Source organism: Manis pentadactyla, chromosome 8 (genome assembly GCF_030020395.1).
Source record: "Manis pentadactyla isolate mManPen7 chromosome 8, mManPen7.hap1, whole genome shotgun sequence".
Taxonomy (NCBI): domain Eukaryota; kingdom Metazoa; phylum Chordata; class Mammalia; order Pholidota; family Manidae; genus Manis; species Manis pentadactyla.
Window position 1 is genome coordinate 50082351 of NC_080026.1, and position 20801 is coordinate 50103151.

At 38.6% G+C, this 20801-nt stretch overlaps 1 protein-coding gene across 1 annotated transcript in view; it reads right to left on the reverse strand.

Moving 5' to 3' along the window:
- PCNX2 (pecanex 2) overlaps window positions 1-20801 on the reverse strand; it is a 388374-nt gene that overhangs the window by 183124 nt on the left and 184449 nt on the right. The window contains exons 16-17 of the mRNA XM_057505727.1: window positions 14692-14801; window positions 13415-13511 (exon numbers count right to left, since the gene is read on the reverse strand). Coding sequence (XP_057361710.1) covers window positions 13415-13511; window positions 14692-14801 — 207 coding nt within the window. The remainder of the gene's footprint in view (window positions 1-13414; window positions 13512-14691; window positions 14802-20801) is intronic.

The following is a 20801-nucleotide window of genomic DNA, read 5'->3' on the forward strand; positions in this document are numbered from 1 at the left end:
CTTCCTTCTCTAAATATGCCTGGATTGCTATATACTTTCCTCTTAAGACTGCTTTCGCTGCTTCCCACAGAAGTTGGGGCTTTGTGTTGTTGTTGTCATTTGTTTCCACATATTGCTTGATCTCTATTTTAATTTGGTCATTGATCCACTGATTATTTAGGAGCATGTTGTTAAGCCTCCATGTGTTTGTGAGCCTTTTTGCTTTCTTTGTACAATTTCTAGTTTTATACCTTTGTAGTCTGAAAAGTTGGTTGGTAGAATTTCAATCATTTTGAATTCACTGTGGCTCTTTTTGTGGACTAGTATGTGGTCTATTCTGGAGAATGTTCCATGTCCACTTGAGAAGAATGTGTATCCTGTTGCTTTTGGGTGTATAGTTCTATAGATGTCTATTAGGTCCATCTGTTCTAGTGTGTTGTTCAGTGCCTCTGTGTCCTTACTTATTTTCTGTCTGGTGGATCTATCCTTTGGAATGAGTGGTGTGTTGAAGTCTCCTAAAATGAATGCATTGCATTCTATTTCCTCCTTTAATTCTGTGAGTATTTATTTCATATATGTCAGTGCTCCTGTATTGGGTGCATATATATTTATAATGGTTATATCCTCTTATTGGACTGAGCCCTTTATCATTATGTAATGTCCTTCTTTATCTGTTGTTACTTTCTTTGTTTTGAAGTCTATTTTGTCTGATACTAGTACTGCAACACCTGCTTTTGTCTCCCTCTTGTTTGTATGAAATATCTTTTTCCATCCCTTGACTTTTAGTCTGTGCATGTCTTTGGGTTTGAGGTGAGTCTCTTGTAAGCAGCATATAGATGGGTCTTGCTTTTTCATCCAATCTATTATTCTGTGTCTTTTGATTGGTGCATTCAGTTCATTTATATTTGGAGTGATTATTGAAAGATATGTACTTATTGCCATTGCAGGCTTCAGATTCTTGGTTACCAAAGGTTCAAGGTTAATTTCCTGACTATCTAAGAGTCTGACTTAACTCACTTAATATGCTGTTACAAACACAATGTAAAGGTTCTTTTTTTTCTCCTTTTTCTTCCTCCTCCATTCTTTATATATTAGGTATCATATTCTGTACCCTTTATCTATCCCTTGATTGGCTTTGGGGATAGTTATTTTAATTTTGCATTTGCTTAGTAATTACCTGTTCTACTTTCTTTACTGTGGTTTTATTAGCTCTGGTGACAGCTATTCAACCTTAGGAACACTTCCATCTATAGCAGTCCCTCCAAAATAGACTGTAGAGATGGTTTGTGGGAGGTAAATTATCTCAGCTTTTGCTTATCTGGAAACTGTTTAATCCCTCCTTCAAATTTAAATGATAATCTTGCCAGATAAAGTAATCTTGGTTCCAGGCCCTTCGGCTTCATGGCATTAAATACATCATGCCACTCCCTTCTGGCCTGTAAGGTTTCTGCTGAGAAGTCTGATGTTAGCCTGATGAGCTTTCCTTTGTATGTGATCTTATTTTTCTCTCTGGCTGCATTTAATAGTCTGTCCTTATCCTTGATCTTTGCCAATTTTATTATTATATGTCTTGGTGTTGTCTTCCTTGGGTCCCTTGTGTTGGGAGTTCTGTGCACCTCCATGGCCTGAGAGACTATCTCCTTCCTCAGACTGGGGATGTTTTCAGCAACTACCTCCTCAAAGACACTTTCTATCCCTTTCTCTCTCTTCTTCTTCTTCTGGTATCCCTATGATGCGAATATTGTTCCGTTTGGATTGGTCACACATTTCTCTCACTATTCTTTTATTCTTAGAGATCCTTTTTTTCTCTCTGTGCCTCAGCTTGTTTGTATTCCTCTTCTCTAGTTTCTATTTCATTTATTGTGTCCTCCACCATATCCAACCTGCCTTTAATACCCTCCATTGTGCTCTTCAACGATTGGATCTCTGACCTGAATTCATTCCTGAGTTCTTGGATGTCTTTCCATACCTCCATTAGCATGTTGATTTTTATTTTGAACTTCCTTTCAGGAAGAGTCCCGAGGTCCATGTCATTTAAATCTTTCTCAGGAGCTGTATTAATAATTTTACTCTGGACCAGGTTTCTTTGGTGTTTCATATTTGTATATGGCCCCCTCTAGTGTCCAGAAGCTCTATTCTGGAGCTGCTCAGCCCCTGAAGCAATGCTGGGGGTCACAGGGGAGCGGTATTGGTGCCTGGGAGGAAGAAAGGGCTGTTTCCTGCTTCCCGGCTGCTATGCCTGTCTGCACTGCCTGAACCAGTGGGCCAAGCACACAGGTGTAAGCTTTTGTTCCAGAGAAGCTGGATATGGATCCCTGCTTTCCGTAAGTGGCTTGAATCTTAGTCTCTCCAGGAATTCTGCCTGTATTAGCTTTCCAACCCCATATTTACACGGGTATCATGAAAACACCATGAAATGTAGGTTTGTGCTCCCAGAGCAGATCTCCTGAGCTTGGTATTCAGCAGTTCCAGGCCTTCCACTCCCTCCCTGTTCCGTTTCTTTTACTTCTGCCCGTGAGCTGGGGTGGGGGAAGGCTTCGGTCCCCGCCGGGCCACGGCTCTGGTAGGATACCCTGTTCCGTGAGGTCTGCTCTTTTCTCCAGGTGTGTGCAGTCTGGCGCAGTCCTCTTCCTGTTGCTCTCTCAGGATTAGTTGCACAAACTGTATTTTCTAGTTGTATACGGTTTTAGGAGGAAATCTCTGTCTCTCCTCTCACACCACCATCTTTAATCCCTTTTTCCACTTGCTAATAATTTTCTATCACACAGAATTGTGGTGTGAGCAGGGGCCAGGGAAAGAACAAAGCCAAGTTAGGCCAAAGAATGTTACTAATACTACAGATACATGGACAATGGCCTGTTAGCTCAAACTGGGCACAATATTGCTGACTAAAAGATCTAGAAGGGGCATAGGGATCATCAATTTTTTCTTTCTATAGAAGCCATTAGCTGGAGGACACAATTATTGAACATTTTAAGATATCACACTGTTATGAGAAAACTCTGAAACTATCAATAATCACTATCTTATACTGAAAAGGAATTATGCCTCTTAAATACTAGTTTGAATGTTCAGCCAAATGTACAGAAAATTATCTGTCTACCTACATTCTCCCAATTTTTTCATTTGTTTTTAAAATTAAAATATGGAGCTTGCAAGTCATGCTGCTGGATTTCTGACTGAATTAACATTCAACTGATAGGAAGAAATCAGGACAGATTAAGTGGAGGAATAATGACCTGAACCATCTAATGAAATAATCAATATGGCTTGGTTAAGCATAATTAATAATACAGGGAAGGCATACATTCCCCACATCAATTTATCAGTCACCTGCTAATGTTTTGAAATTCATATCTCAAAAGTTTACAATTCATGTACAGGTATTGAATATAGGAGGAATCATAGTAGTAAACTAAATTCTAGTTTTATTCTTAGTAATGGTAATCTGCTTTTTGTGCAGGGAAAATCACTGGTTTTAATTCTGAACCTATAAAATTTTTGTGATCAGAGGTTTTTACCAAAACTTTACTGTTACTTAATGGCCAAAAATCAGGTTATCTCCTTTCATTCCAAACACTTAAAAAAGTCCAGACTTTCCCAGAGGGAAGTTATGTAATTTACTGAGTCTTATGGCTATAGAGATATGTTAATTTTTCTTTCCTATTTTTCACTGACATGGTTTTTATGTCATTTAAAAATTACTGAGTGCTTATCCACAGGAAGATAAACATTTTCCCAAATACTCTAATTTAACATTAAGTGTCATCTTTAAATGACCAATCACCCTTGTCTAAAGGCAAAATAGTGGGCTGCCAGGGCAACCGCTATGGGGAGGAGCATTACATTTCTACGTTTCTTAAAGCAAAAAGGAGAATAAGCTTCAATATTATATTTCATAGCTGGGTTACATACAGGAATTCCACTGATTTTACTCAGTGTCATAAGTATCTTTTGCAAATACAAACCATTACAAAGCCTTTATTAAAATGTTCTTTCTGCCCATTTCTCTCCTGTATTATAACTTTTAAACAGCTCTAATGATGTATGACTTACAAAAAACCTGCACATTTAAAGTGTGTAATGTGACAGATTTTAACATATGTATAGCCCCATGAAACTGTCACTATAGTTAAGACAAGTACCATACCCATCACACTTCAAGGTTTCCTCTCCTGATCTTCCCTAATCTATCCCGCTTCTCTTCTCATTGTCCTTAGGCAACCACTGATTTGCCCCATCACTGTAGTTTGTTTTTATTTCCTAGAATGCTATATAAATGGAACTGTAGAATAGATATTCTTTTGGGGTCTGGCTTCTTTCACTTGGTGTATTCTGAGATTAATCCAACTGGTTGTCTGTATCAAAAGCTCTTTTTATGGCTGCATAATATTTCTTTGCACGGTTATACTGTAGTGTGTTGGCTCAGTCACCTGTGGGTAGACATTTAGTTGTTTCTAGTTTTTGGTTTACTGCAAATAAAGCTGCTATGAATATTCATGGGCATGTCTTTGGACATGTGCTTTGTTTCTCTTACTTTTCTACTAAGACCTATTAGTAGAATGGCTGGATCATATAGAGGGTTTAGGCTCAACTTTTTAAGAAACCGCCATACAGTTTTCCAATGTTGTAACCATTTTACATTCTCACTGGTGGTATATGAGAGTTCCATTTGCTCCATGTCCTTGACAATACTTGCTGTAGTCAGTATTTTTTTATTTTAGCCATTTCAGTGTAATGCAATGGTTCTCAACCAGGGACAATTTTACCTCCCAAGTAACATTTGGCAACATATGGAGACATTTTTGATTGTTACATTTCAGGAGGAGGAAGGAGTGATACCGGTGGGTAGAGGTCAAGGATGCAGCTAAACATTCTACAATACATAAGACAATCTCATCTCTAAATGAGGGAAAGGATAATTTTTTAACAAGTGGTGCTAGAAAAATTAGATAGCCATGTACAAAAAAAACTAACAACAACAACAAAAACTTGAAATCTACTTCACATCACATATAAAAAAATGTGCATCATAAGCCTAATTTAAACTGCCCAATATCTCAAAGAAAAATAAAGGAAATCTTAGTGACTTTGGGCTTGGCAAAGCTTTCTTAAATAGGACACTAAAAGCTGGAACTGTGAAAGAATAAAGGTACTTAAATTGGGCCTCATGAAAATTTAAAACATTTACTCTTTAAAAGACATTGTTATAGAATGAAAAGGGAAGCCAAAGACTGGGAAAAAATATTTCTAAAACATATACCCAACAAAAGAGTTTTATCTTTAAAATAAAGAACGTTACAACTCGAACAGTTCTGCCCACCCCATTCCCAGTTGCAGATGGGTAAAAGTTTTTAACATACCCTTCATCAAAAGAGATGGCAAATGGTAATTACTGAGCTTTGCACTCACGGTGTTAATTAATGAAACTATAGACCACTCTCTAAACATTGGTGAAAGTAACATCAGCGAAATAAGTGGTTTCTTCTTTCCCTACAGGCACCAAAAAGCAGATATTATTCTGTACAAAACTTCAAGTTTTGAAAATACTATTTTTTAAAAGGAATCTTGAAAGACAACTGGGCCTCAGAGATTATTACTATATCTTGTGGAAGTTGTCTTTAACATTGTCGAAAGTTTGTAGTTTTGATTGATTTTCTCATTAAATAATATTTTGCTCATTTAAGTGTACATTTTTATATGTCTCTAAAAGATGTAACTATATATGAGGTTTCTTGGGTGTTTTTTGATCAAGTTTTAGTTTTGTTATTCCAAAGGACAATTACTGGTACTTCCCTATTTCACTTGCTTGAGGGCTAAAAACTCCATGACTGTTGAATTACTTATTGTAACAAGAGTTTTAGAATCTCATTTCATTTTGATAAATATTCTGTCTTAAAAGTGCATTGTACAATGTTAGGTCTTACAAAAATGAGAGTACCAAATATCTAAGCAAAATGCAAATTTAGAAGGACTCTGTAATTTTTTAGTATTAATTATATGTTTCTGTTATAGGATAATTGGCAGCACTCTAAAACATAAAGAAAAGGGAAAGGTCATTCATGATCATTACAACCAGACACTAACAATATGAGCATTTTTTTGTGTGTTTTCTGGGCTGCTGTTTGCCTGTGAATGCTGAGCTATGGTTCTAGCTATAATCATGATGTATATGGACTTTTCCAGCATATTATATAAAGGTCTAATCTTTGTGTGCATATAATCTACTTTTTCAACAGTACTTCCTTTTGTTAGCATTTTATACACACTATTACATAAACTTACCAACAGTCACTGGTGCCATATACATACACACATACACATACAGTGTCCATAGTGAATCAAAGCATTAATTCAGTGAAGAAAGTGAGTGAGTTATAGTTAGTGCAAACATTCTCTGACTGCTAGATAGTAGACTGCCTTCCATTTTTTACCATGATGAAGTATGCTGAAATCACTATTTTTATGGACCTAAATATTTTTTCTTATTTTGAATTAATTCTCTAGAAAAACTCTGACAAATAAATTTATTGGGTCATAGGCTATGAATATTTTTTAAAGCCCTTGATAAATTTTTCTTTTTCCAGATGATTGCAATAATTCACACAAATGCAAACATCGTCTAAGAGCTCTCATCTTGTCACAACTGGCAATGTCATTAATTATCCTATGCTAATTGAGTGGACAAAAAAAATGCCTTCTTACATTAATTTGCAATTCTTTATTTACAAGAAGGGTAAACATATTTCATGCACTAAGTGACTAAATATTTCATCCCTTAGTGAAATATATATATTAATATCATTTGCTTATAGAGTTTAAAATTTTTTAAGGTGTAAGAATTGTTGGTATGAGAAAGATATTTAACTTTGTCATATTTGCAACAAACTTTTACTTTATTCAAATAAAATTATTTGAATTTTATTGCTTTTCTAAACATATAGGAATTTAAAATTTTTATGTACTCAAATCTGTGTGTGCATGTGTGTGTCTTATTTATCTTTATTTCATAGACTCCAAGCCTGGAAAATCATTCCCTCTAGAATTTGAATAAATGTTTGATTTGATTTGATTTCATACTGTTTTTTTGAAAATTCCTTTTATGTTTTTTAAAATGTGAACCATGCCTACAAAAAAGTGCATAAAATACATATGTGCAACTTAAAGAATAATTATAAAGTGAACACATCAGTAACCAACAACTGGGTCAAGAAATCTACCATTCCCAGAGTGCAAGAAGTCCTATTGTATGTGGCTCCCTGATTATAAACCCTTCTTTCCCCTCTTGGCGTCCCTGTCAACTACTCTGACTCTGGTGAAAAGTAATTTTTTTGCTTTTTTTTAGAAAGATAATTTTGCTACCTATGTATGCAATTGTAAGCAGTTCAGTTGTATGCCTATTTTTATCAATAGATGGCATCATACCAGAAGTATTCCTTTGTGTCTTGCTTCCTTTGCTCAACAGCATGTAGTTAAGATTCATCTATGCCATTGCATATACTTCTAGTAAGGGCTTTTCCTTTGCTATACACATTTCCAGTGGCTTCAGCTTGATTCTCTTCTCTTCTGGACAAATGCTACAATAAGCAATGAAATTTACACACATATTCTGGTACAAATGTGCAAGATTTGTGTGAGGATAAATATCTAGCAGTAGAATTGCTGGCTGTAGTGTATATGTATCTTCAACTTTACGACATCAAACTGCTTCCAAAATGGATGGTAATTCACACCACCACTACAAGTTCCCATGCTCTATAATTTTGTCAACACACTTAGTACTGTGAGAACTCTTAATTTTTGTCAGCCAGGTAGGTGTGAAATAGCACCATTGTGATTTCAGTTTGGGGTTTCCTCATTAATAATTAGGTGGCATATATATTCATGCTTTTTGGTCATTTCTAATTTTTCTTTTGCCAAGTGCATGTACAAGTCTCTTGCTCATTTTTAAGATATCTGGCTTTCTTGTAGATTTATAGGAATTTATATTCATGTTGATGCTAGTACTTTACCAACTATACCTATTTAAATAATTGTTTCCCATTATGTAGTTTGTTTTTATAAGTCTCAGTTTGGGTATACATTTGGTCATGATTTTAATGAATTTGAATTTTTGTGTTGTTTAAAATATTTCTTTCATAACTTAGAACTATCCTAATGATAATTTCCTTTATGATGATTCTATGCACTTTCTGGTTTTGTCATCTCATACTCAGATTTATAATCCATCTGGAATTAAAGAAAGTATGGCAGACGAGTCCTATTGTATTTGGCTATTTATGAAGAACTTCTATTTTTTTTATAACTCCATTTTTCCCTCTATACAGGTTTGAAAGTTATTTGCTCTGTCTCTATTCCTTTAGATGTTATACTAAACATTCCAAGACACATACTTAACCATCTTAAGTTAATAAATATAGTTATTCATCTCTTGGACATTACCAAGAACTCACAAGTTTTGTAGTTCATTTCTCCTCCCATGCAAAGTTGTATGTTATTTGTAGTTACAATAACAGAATATTTTAATTCCATTATTTTTAATAATATTTAACTATTTTAATATTTTATCAAATTATTTAACTCTATTATTAATGTTTTCATATATAACATTTTAATTCTACCTTATATTTTTTAAACCAACTATACACTGTTATTATGGTTTTATGCAGTTAATGTTTGTTTAGATTTACCAATGTATCTGCCATTTTTTTTCTTTTTGTTCTGCCTGAAAATTAGGCCTTCCATCTGAAGTCTTTCTGTTGAAGAATATCCTTCAGAATTACATTTTGTGAGTGTCTCTTAGCTTCTGTTTGTCTAACATGTTTTTATTTTGCCCTCAATCTTGAAAGGTATTTTCACTGGGCATACAATTCTTGATTGCCAGTTACCTTTTTTGTGACACATTAAATGTATCACACTACTGTCCTCTGGCTTCTGTGGATTGCTTTTAATAAAGGAGCTTTCAGTCTGTCATTCATTTGAATGCAATCCGTTCATTTAACTGCTTCAAGATGGTCTGTGTCTTTGCGCAGTCTCACAATGGTTCATCCAGTGTGGATTCTTTCTTCTTTAATTTATCCTGCTTGGGATTTGCTGGGATTCTTGAATCTCTAGATCAGTGTCTTTCATCAATTCTGGTAAATTCTGAGATATTATTTCATCAAATACTGATGATGTTTCTGGAATTTATCTCTTTCATATTTCCTAATTTTTTGTCTATCAGTGTTGCATCCTGTATACTGGTCTCCTGTCTTTGTATTTCACTTTATTTTTTACTAATTTCCTCTTCACAGGCATCCATTCTCCCATATATCTTTTTACTTCCATTGCTTCATTTTGTTGACTGACTTGTTGTTTAGGAAGGTCTGCTTTGTTCTCTTTCAAACATGCTGCATCTTTTAAAATACTTTCTATTTTCTAAAAATTTTAACCTTCTACTTCTTTGAACATAATATAAGTATAGTTGTTTTAAAATCTGTGTCTGATAGTTACAATATCTGAAGTATTTGCAGACCTATTTCTGCTGGTTCCTTGTTTTCTTGTGTGATTTTAAAATTTTCACTGAAAGCTAAAAATTGGTTTGGGGAATACTTGGAGACCTCGGAGGGAGGAATCCTCCCGGGAGGATTCATGTTTATTTTTTCCCAGAGATATTTCCAGTTGGGGGGCTCTTTATAGTCATACCTTAAGGGGTTTTGTGCCATCCAGATGTTAGAACTTGTACTGTAAATCCATGAAAAGCTACAACATCTCAAGGACTATTCTGTTGTAGGCATGTTGCTCACTGAGGCAGGTTTGCCTGCATTCCCCGGGCACTGAGGATGGAGCTGAAATCCTCTGGTTCTTCCTCCTACTGAAGGAGGGCCCCTTAGCATCCCAGCTTCATAAGCAGAGGGTCTCCCACTGAACCCACCACAGCATGTTTGGGCTTTAATCTCTCCTCCCCATAGCATAAGGGCTGAAAGCTGAGGTTCAAGGTCCCCTAGTTGGGCAGGTGCCCTTAGGGCAAGAGAAGCTTCCTGCTCTGTGTCTTCCAGGTTTCCCTGTTTAGTCAAATTTTAACTTGACAATTTCTTATTATTTTGTCAACCTCTTGTCACATTTAAGAAGGATTTTTTTTGTATTTTATTAAGAATTTTGTTTTAATCAGTAGAGAGTTTTGTTTTGATAAATTAGCCTGCCATTACATCAGAGATAGAGAAGTCTTACTTGACCTCCCTCTCTCTCCATCTCTCCATCTGTCTTTTTCTCTCCAACTTCCATTGGTATCTTCTGAGGGATTAGCACATAAAACCCCTTCTTCCCTCCCACTGCTAAACAATCACCTCAACACCATACATGATTAATCAAGTCTTGATTGTGACATTTAATTTTCACATAATACATTCATATAAAAAATTCGTCTCCTTTCTGTGTTTTACAAATTTACTAATCCCATTCTCAAATCTTGAGTGAGTCTCTTATTTTTTTTCTGACTACTCAATCTTTAAAATTAAAGTGCTAAGATCCTCTTTCTTATTCTTTTTCATATTTTTAAAGCTATTATTAACTACTATTTTCTAAATGAATCTTAGAATCATTTCCCCAAATTGTGAATATAATTCCTTTGGAACTATTTTTAACTATATTAAACCTACACATTTATTAGAAAGAATCAGCATTTAATAAATCTCGGCCTTCTTCTCAAAATCAGGTAATATCTATATATAACCACTTATTCAGGACCTCATCTACATTTAATAGACTGCTGTCATTTTATTTATTTCTGACACTAGTTAACATCATTCTTATTACTAACTCATCTATTTTGTTACTGTTGTGAGTTAGATCATGTTTGCATTGTATTTTCTAAGGTTATTTCTGATGTGGTAGGATGTTCTTGGCCCTGGTGGCATTCATGAATTCTCTTATTAATCATAATCAATTTCAATAAATTTTTCTGTGCTTTCTATATGCATACAATAATGCAATCTATATACATACAATAATGCAATCTATAATTGCATACAATAATGCAATTTCACTTCCAAACTTCTATACTAGCTCAAACTTCTGAAACAATATTCAATAATATTAATGTTTCATTCCGTATTTCAATGGGTCCATGCATGAGTGAATGTTTCAAATACACTATGGCATTCTAGGTAGGACTTCATATTCCAACCCTAAAAAGAAGCTTAAGAAGCCCTGGTCAACACTGCATACTCAGTAGATTTAGAAGCAAGGGGGCCTCAACATGTTTCCATGATGCAACCAATGGTTTAAAAGAAGCTGTTTGAATTGTAGAGATTAAAAATTAGGTAGTTTTGCTTGTTGGCTGGCTTGTTGTCTCCAGAAACTGAGAAAAATAGGTAAAATACAAGGGACAAATCTCTACATGATGGAAAGAAGGTTGAAATTGATGATGCATGAGCATAGAAAATGAAGGACCATGCCAACAGGACAGGAAGGCCCCTGAGCTGGCCAACCAGTTTCTATTTTTCTTATCTTAACTTTCTAACTTCGGTAATAAACTATGTGCACAACTTATGTGTTCACATGGAAATGAGCTGACAGAGCTTAGGTATCTCTGTTTCTAGATCACTGTCCCTTAAAGCATGCTCTGTGGGTCACCTGAACAGAATCGCCTGAAGGGACAGTTTTGCAAATATGCAGATTCCCCTGGGGAAGGGCTGGAAAACTGAACTAATGGGGATCCTTAGGGGCTTCCTGTACAAGGTAAAATTTAAGAGATCGAGAGAGAATAAGAGGGACAGAGAGAGACAGAGAAACAAAATCAGGGACAAGGACAGAAATTTTATATGTGCACCATGGCACAAAAGGCATTAATGCATCAAATTGTAGAAGCTGAATCTAGATAGTCCCATTAAAATATTATAATTAGACCAGAAGACCTTTCAGAGAAATGAACACACACATCATATTAAATCACCTATAAGTTATGTGCTCTGCCTCGGACAAAGCTTTTCAAAGTGCATGAAAGCTGAGAGAGGCAGCATGTACACCATCATGTCTAATTATACTAATGAAATGCCATCAGCATCTGTTATGCAAATTTCTGGGTGAATTTCATTGTAATTCATACATTATTTTTACTGCAATTGTCATCATTCATGAAATCAAGGAACTTTGCAGGGGACAGTTTTTCTCTGATATCCATGAAAAAATGTGTGGGTACACTTTGGGCAACACTGTGGGTTTTATAGAAGTTGATCTGAGGGTGTCTGTAGGATCTTCTCCCTGTAGGTCTCCTGCATAAACACTGGAGATCAGGTTATTAATGCTGTATTTGGAGGTCAAATGTTTCTCTTCTTTTCTAGCTTCCACCTCTTCAGCTCTCTTCATCTCTCACCCTAATTTTAAACATATCTCTGCTTTCAAAATGCATGATTTTCAGCACCCTCCTTTTCGGTAAGTGATTTGTGCATTGACTCCCTTGTGGTGACAAAAAAGCTTCAGCTTGAATGATGGCCACAATCAGAGAAACAGGGGGCTGACTATGAATTCTTAAAAGTGCTATCACGTTGACTGAATTGGGCACATTGTCTTAAAATGGACTGCAATTTAACTCCTCTAAATGCAATGGAATGTACTGCTCCCCTACTATGTGTCAGGCACTTCAGCAATCAAGGCAAAAGAGACATGGCTGCTGGCTAGAGGAGCTTGCCATCAATAGGCCTTTAAATGCTTGTTCTGTGATCTGTCATTCCTCAAAACACAGGAAAAGCCTGACTCTGAGACATCATACTGCTCTAAGCTCAGTACCCAAATGATAGAAACTGCATCATCATTGAGCATTGCTTTTCAAAGTAATGTTTGGAAGCTGAACATCTTTCTTTTAGTCCTGTACAAAGGCTTCTTCCTCTCTTCTGTTCCTTCTTCCTTTTCCCCTCATGTGCTCCAACCAACATGCTTGCTCCTTTCTCCAACACCCCAGACATAAATCGAAAGCCCAAGGGCCCCTAACAATGTCAACCTTGAGCCAAAAGACCCCAGAAAGAGCGCTCTGAGCTCAGCATGAGTCTGAGGCAAGACAATGAAGGGAGGGCTGTGTGGTGCACTTCAGGGATGCATTTTGGCTGCATGTGTACTTCACAAGCACAGTCGCCTGCTGCTTGGTGCCAGTAGTGGATGGGACTGACTGACTGAGCTTCATGGAATATCCAGGCAAACCGCCACCAGTGGAGGACCAACTAAGCACTTGTGGCATGTGTATGCACAGCATCTACCTTCGAGAAGCTCTAAAAGGTCCATGCCCAGCAGGGAGCTCAACAGTCATGCGCCAGGTTTGGGCCAACACGAGGCACCCCTTTCTGCATTGGTCGATCTCCTTCCCGTCCAGCAAGAGCCCCTCTGAGAACCCAAGCTTTGTGGACAAGCTCCACGCCCCAGCAAGCAGAACCTTTGCATACAGTGCTCAACACAAATGTCTCACCACTGATTCTTTCATCTTCTGGGGCAGAGGGTCAGCAGCCAATTCTTCCAGGTTTTGGTGTAAAAATTTAGGAAGCAATCTGCATTGAACAAAGGACCTGAAAATGGACAAACACACAGGTTTTACTTTTCAAAATATGTGATTATTATAATGTTTGAGCAAAACAGCCTCACCTTAGACCTCATACTCACAAATCATGAAAGCAAGTAGTCTCTCCTTTAAATAACTCAAGATAAAGAAAAAGAGGTGCATAGGCAAGTGGTCACAAAGATAATGTTTCAATTTTCATTCTGATTCAGGTGGGCAAGTCCCTCAAAGAGGTATGGGCACCCCCACTGTCAACAGCTAACCCAGCTAATGGAGATTCTCTATTTCTGCCAGCCCACTCAGCTTCCTTGTCACCAAAAAATGGCAGAAAAACTCAACATTCCAGTGAATTATTTGACAGAAAAACTTATGTAAACAATATTTGACTTTTCCCCATTTTTCTATGACTTTCATTTTGCTATACCTGACAGCCTAACATTATGGTTTCTCTGGACCCCAAACAATATGGTTATTTTAGGTCTAAATCTTTTGTAAGTTGAACAAACTACATGAGATGATTGACATCTGATTGCAATTGATTGATATCAGAAATGGGCATCATATGAAGGGTTTTCACTTCCAAAGTGCATATTTATCAAAGATTTAAAAGACATGATTAAAGGGAAGACTGGAAAGCATATTTTCAAGTGACTAAACATTATTATCAAAAAAAACCACAACATTATTATCAAATACATTTTAAAACTTTGGCACATGCTTCACTTTAAATCCAGAGGCCACTGGCTGCATTGGGAACAAAAAGCAACAGAGGTAAACAAAAACCTTTCAGAAGTGCAGGTCTGGTCTCCCCAGGGTCACTGCCCAGATAAAAGGCAGCGATATCATTTCACAGGCCCAGAGAGGGTTCTTGCTGAGGTTGGAGCTTCTCATACAGCTACACCCAGGGGAAAGTCAGAGACCACAGGTGGGTGCTGGCAGCCTGCTGTTCCTGGCATTGTGCCTTTTAATCCCAAAGCACCAGGGCAAAGGATAAATGTTTACTGGAAGTTGACCCTAGACTTTCACTAGCTTCTGGTGGGTCTACATTTCTCCCACCCTTGCCTAGTAGCCAGCTAGTTTAGCTGCAAAAGAACCTCGACCACCATGAGCACTGATGGGCTCTCTCCCCTCTTGGTGAGACGGCGAGGCTGCCTGAAGCACGCACGGCTGTGTGGGTGTGTGTTACTCACAGGAGCACAGAGGGGTCACTGCTCTGCCTGCTCAGGTGGTAGGAAAGCGCAACCAAGAGGCCACAGAAGGCTGAAAACAGCGCCGGGATGTGCTGTGTGCTCCATGGCTCCTATGAAAGAGACATCAGACAACCAAGTCACTTCACAGCGGGGTGCTCCATGGCGAGGTACAGAAGTCAATTTCACTTTCTACACAACACTGAGAGGTATGTGTCCCCAAGGTCCAGCTAGATGGATGTGGTGACCTGTGATCACTCATGCCAACAGACAGAGCAGCACCTGATGGTCACACAGAAACCGTGCCTATTGCACATGAGCACTGATATTGATGGGGGATGGGGTGCAGGTGGGGGAATTTCAAACTAATTGAACAAACTTATGAGAATACAATTACTCAAACTTTTCTGAGGATATATTTCCTTAATCTTTCTGAAATTAAGTTTAGGATTTATAAGATGTAACATTAAACATGTGTTGTCTGTTCTGAAGGCAATATAATGCTTGATAATGATAAGAACTGCATTTCTTAGTGTTTATGTAATCAGTGGTTTAAAAGGTGTAAGATATGTTAATATGACATAAGAGATCAAATCGACTGACTGAAATAAACTTGGTAAAAATTAAAGATAGTCTTATGAAGAAAGAGAAAAACGGGCTGAAATGAAAATAGTGAGATACTTAAGATTTGGGCTGAAAGCAGCACAGGTGCCAGTGGTCAGTGCACTGTGCTCAGGATGGAAGAATTGAGCACAGAAATACACATCCCCCCCACCATGAGCAGTGGGGGGCCTAGGACCTTGCTCTCCTTCCACCACATCTGGTCAACACTGACCTGGCCTCACACACAGAGAAGAAACCTCTATATATTTACCATTTCAATCAACATCAGTAGAAGCTACTGGTGCCTTCTTAAAGCTGAATCCAGTAGAAGCTACTGGTGCCTTCTTAAAGCTGAATCTAGTAAAGGACTCTATGCTTTTCTCTCAAGATTTTGATCATTTAATTCACCAAGTGTTTCATCTGAGAAGATGAGTTATTCATTATCTTAAAATCAACTATACAAATGAATGAGTTAAGTGTGCTCAGATTAATCTGTGACTGCTAACGTAGTCTAGAGAAGCAAACGTTACCCTAGGTGGAGGAAGTGGTTTTATTTTTGCAGGCTTCACTGTCCTAGGAATGGAAGTACATTTCCTTTATCTCCCTTACAGAGACGGTCTAGGAGCCTGAATGCAGCATCTGGAAGGGAACTGGAGAGTGCCAATTCTCTCCAAGGCCGTGAGCCATGCCAGGCAGGCAGGAGGTGAGACTGATGCCCCAGTGCACACCCGGCGCGCCTCAGCCCCCAGTTGGCCTCCTGGTGTGCTGGCGCAGTGACTTCCTAGCGAGCTCAAGGTACCGCGGCCGCATTCCTTACTTTCCTGATTCTCGCAGATGTCTTCCCTACCAGTTTTGCAGGAAAGTTCCAGTGCAGGGATAAATGTGTTCTCTGCTCCTCTCTTTTCCCCTTGGAGTTTCCTTCCTGCTCCAAGGAAGAGGAGCAGGTCCTCCTCTTCAGGCCAGCCCTCCCCTAGCACCATAGAGTAGTCCTCTTATTTCCTTGATCTTAGAACTCTATTTTTCTCTTCAAACAAGAGAAAAATAACAGAAAAGTTCTTTTGGCACTAGGGAGTTTTATTTTCCTTAGAGTACATTCATGAAACATTTATTGGCCTCCTGCTTGTGTGCCAGGCACCAGGGACACCCCTGTGAGGACAGACACAGGGATTGGGGAAAGAAAGAGCACAGAAGTCACTGCACTCACGTGTGGCAGCTAATGTGACAGCCAGATGCTCAGGGCTGGATGTTCACAGAGCAGGAAGTGGGGGCTTCCGTGAGCAAGGGAGTGGCTTTGTATTGGACCCTATGAACTTGCCTATGCTCTGCATTTTATTCACAATTTTGTGATGGCAGAAGCATGCCTTTTACATGTAAATGCTGGAAAAAAGTCTCTCTGAGAAGAATCTGGTAACTATGAGGAAATAATTGTCAACCCTTAGAACACAGGAAAGGTCAAGGGGACAAATGGTGGCAGAAACTAAGTCCAGGCCCATCACTTCCTGGAATGAATGATTCTGTGAAAGGCACTTAACTTCACAGAGGCTCAGCTTCCTCTTCTGTAAAACGGTAATAATGACACCTTTTTTTAAGTATTGCTGTAAGGACTTAATGAGATTTGAAAAAGCCTTGCACACTGCAAAGCAGCATGTCAATACTTCATTTTTACTAATTGGAAAACAAAGAGACCCATGATGTATGGTCTTGGCAGACAATAAATTAAATTCAGACTAAATACATTTAAATAATTAAGTTTACCTACTTTTATTTGCCCAATACCCTTACATAATTCTTCTCTCCACTTAATTAGCTCTTCAGTTTAAACTCAAAAGGACAGCCCCACCTCACCAGTGCTGAGGGACCTTCCCTCTTTACCTATTTTAGTAGGTAAAGCATTTGGTAGGAAAGGGGTGGGAGGTAAAAACATCAAATCAGAAACAGTGGAGTCAGAGGGGAGTGATGTCATCCCCCTTCAACTTCCCAGCATGTATCTCCGTCTGGGATTGTGGATCTGTCTAAGTGACTGCTTGATTAACCTCTGCTCCATCCACTGTGTCCAGCCCACTGACAGCAGGAACCTTTTATCCCAGTGTATTCTGAACACCTTGTGCAGGACCCAGGTCCTGAAAGGCATTTAGTAAGTATGTATGGATCCAAGGCATTGGGTTTCAGTGACGGCTCCCTTAATGCACACCTAAGAAGGGAAACGTCACAAATGATTTTACTTAATAATCCACAAGTACACAGGAGGTGGTTTTGCATAGCACACAACAGCAGTTAAAGGTGTGGGCTCTGGCGCCGAACTGCCAGCTTCAATCCTAAGTCAGCTGAGTATTTGCACTAAGACACCGGGCATTATTAAGCCTCAATTTCCTTTTCTAAGATAATTTAATATGTACACCCATAGGGTTGTTGTAAAAATATGAAATATTATGTGCAAAATACTTAGAGTAGCCAGTATAAAATTTTCATGAATGTTTGCTATTACATATGCCCTCACCAAGATCCTGTCTCAGTCCATTCAGGCTGTAGTAACAAAATATCAGATAGATTCGGTGGTGTATAAACAGCAGAAATGAGTTGCTCACAGTTCTGGAAGCTAGAAAGTCCACGATCAAGACATCAGCAGATTCACTCTTTCTCACTCATAGCTGGCATGTTCTCACCATGTCCTCACATGGTGGAAGGGGCAAGGGAGTTTTGTGGGTTCTCTTTTATAAGGACAGTAATCCCATCATGTGGGATCCACCCTCATAACCTAATCACCTCCCAAAGACACCATCGTCTTATACTATTACCTTGGCAGTGAGGATTTCAACATACATATTTTGTGGGTACACAAATATTCAGACTATGATAGATATATCATGGGATTAAGGACTGCAGCACAATCACATTCTCAGAAAAAATTAGAACTGACCTTAAGTTTGGTCTCCCTCTCTAGGAGGTAAAGGAAAGAACAATGATTTTTATAGATTTATTTTATCCTTTGTTTCTATATCACAGAAAGAAAAGAAGGAAATGGGAACACTCCTACAAAATGTAAATCTAACCTTGCCAAGATGTGATATTATCATCCCATGTAGATAGATTTTATTAGGGGTGATTGTTATTTACTATATTAAGATATTCCATTCCTTCTGGTGTGTGTCCTGTATGAAAGAATGTAACTCTCAGGGGATGCTCAAGATGGCAGCATGAGTAGAGTGGCAGAAATCTCCTCCCAAAACCATATATATTTTGAAAATAGAGCAAATACAACTATTCCTAAAAGAGAGACCAGAAGATACAGTACAACAGCCAGGCTACATCTGCAAGAACTCAACATCTCACAAAAAGGGTAAGATACAAAGTTATGACCAGGTGGGACCCAAGCACTGCTCCCACCACAGATCATGGGTGGGAGGAAAAGAATCAGAGTGGGGAGGGAGTGGAAGCACAGCACTACTAAATAACCAGCCCTAGTAATCTGCACTGGGAGCACAGACACACCTTGCATGGTGTGCTGGATCTTAGAGAAACTGAAAAGTAAAATCTGAGACAGAGGCTATGAGCGGGTCCCCACAGCTGGCTCCCCTGGGACAAAAGAAAAGCAGGCACTTTAAAACTCTTAAAGGGACAAGGGCTTAACAGCTGGACAAACTCATCCAGGCACACTCAGCCCAGCAGGATGGAATCTTAAGAAACTTCAGGCCCCCTAACACCCTGGGTGGCAAGGCAGCTCTGAAGCCCCACATGGCGATAAGCAGCCTGCTGTTCATTCTCCCACCCCCCGCCAGAACTGCAAGCAAACCAGCTGACCTGCCATTGCTTCAGAGCAGCTGGAGAGCACAGTGAACACACAGAGTCTTCTTCCAGTGTGCAGCTAACCAGGACAGACCCAGAAGCTGTTGCCAAAGTACAGCTGCTGAGCACAGGCAGAGGAAGCCAGGGCAAAGTCTGGAAGGTATGAAGGGGTGCAGTTGTCACAGGAGAATACACGCAAGGCACCTGTGACTCCTGGCAGTGCCCTAGACTATCACGAGGGCTGCCCTGCTCACAAAGGCTCAGAGGATTAACCCAGAGACAGCTCGCTGTGTGCGGGTAACTGGCACAGGCAGTGGAAAAGGGCAACATAACCAGCAAGCAGGAAGGGACTTTGTTCTCCCAGCTGACAAACGCACTACTTGCCGGCAATCATTTCTATCGCCATGAAAAGGCAGAAGAACCTGGTCCAGTCCAAAATCACTCAAAAAAGCCAGAGGCAGGGCCTGGCGATATAGATATAACTAACTTTTCTGAAAAAGAATTCAAAACAAAAGTCATAACCATGCTGATGGGCCTGCAGAGAAATATGCAAGAGCTAAGGGATGAGGTCCAGAAGGAGATAACAGAAATGAAACAATCAATAGAAGGACTTAAGAGCAGACTGGATGAGGTGCAAGAGACTGTTAATGGAATAGAAATCAAAGAACAGGAATACAGAGAAGCTGAGGCAGAGAGAGATAAAAGGATCTCCAGGAATGAAACAATACTGAGAGAACTGTGTAAACAATTCAAATGGAACAATATTCACATTATAGGGGTACCAGAAGAAGAAGAGAGAGAAAAAGGGATAGAAAGTGTCACTGAAGAAATGACTGCTGAAAACTTCCCAAGCTGGGGAAGGAAATAGTCTCTCAGACCATGGAAGCCCACAGATCTCCCAACATAAGGGACCCAAGGAGGACAACAGCAGGACATATAATAATTAAAATGGCAAAGATCAAAGAAAAGGACAGAGTATTAAAGGCAGCCAGAGAGAGAAAAAAGATCACCTACAAAGGAAAACCCATCAGGTATCATCAGACTTCTCAACAGGGACCCTACAGACCAGAAGAGAATGGCATGATATATTTAATGCAATGAAACAGAAGGGCCTTGAACCAAGACTACTGTATCCAGCAAAATTATCATTTAAATTTGAAGGAGGGATTAAACAATTTCCAGACAAGCAAAAGTTGAGGGAATTTGCATCCCACAAACCACCTATACAGGGTATATTAAAGGGACTGCTCTAGATGGAAGTACTCCTAAGGCTAAATAGATGTCACCAGAGAAAATAAAATCACAGCAAAGAAACCAGACCAATCAAATAGTAACTAAAGTCAAAAATAAAATCAGCTATCCACAAAAGCAGTCAAGGGAAACAAAAAAGAGTACAGAATAAAACACCTAATATATAAAGAGTGGAGGAGGAAGAATAAGAAGAGAGAGAAATAAAGAATCATCAGACTGTGTTTATAATAGGATAGTAAGTAAGAAGTTAGATGGTTACATAGTAAAGAAGCTACCCTTGAACCTTTCATAACCATGAATCAAAGCCAGCAATGGCAATAAGTCATATCTATCGATAATCACCCTAAATGTAAATGGACTGAATGCACCAATCAAAAGACACAGAGTAATAGAATGGATAAAAAAGCAAGACTCATCTATATGCTGCTTACAAGAGACTCACCACAAACCCAAAGACATACATAAACTAAAAGTGA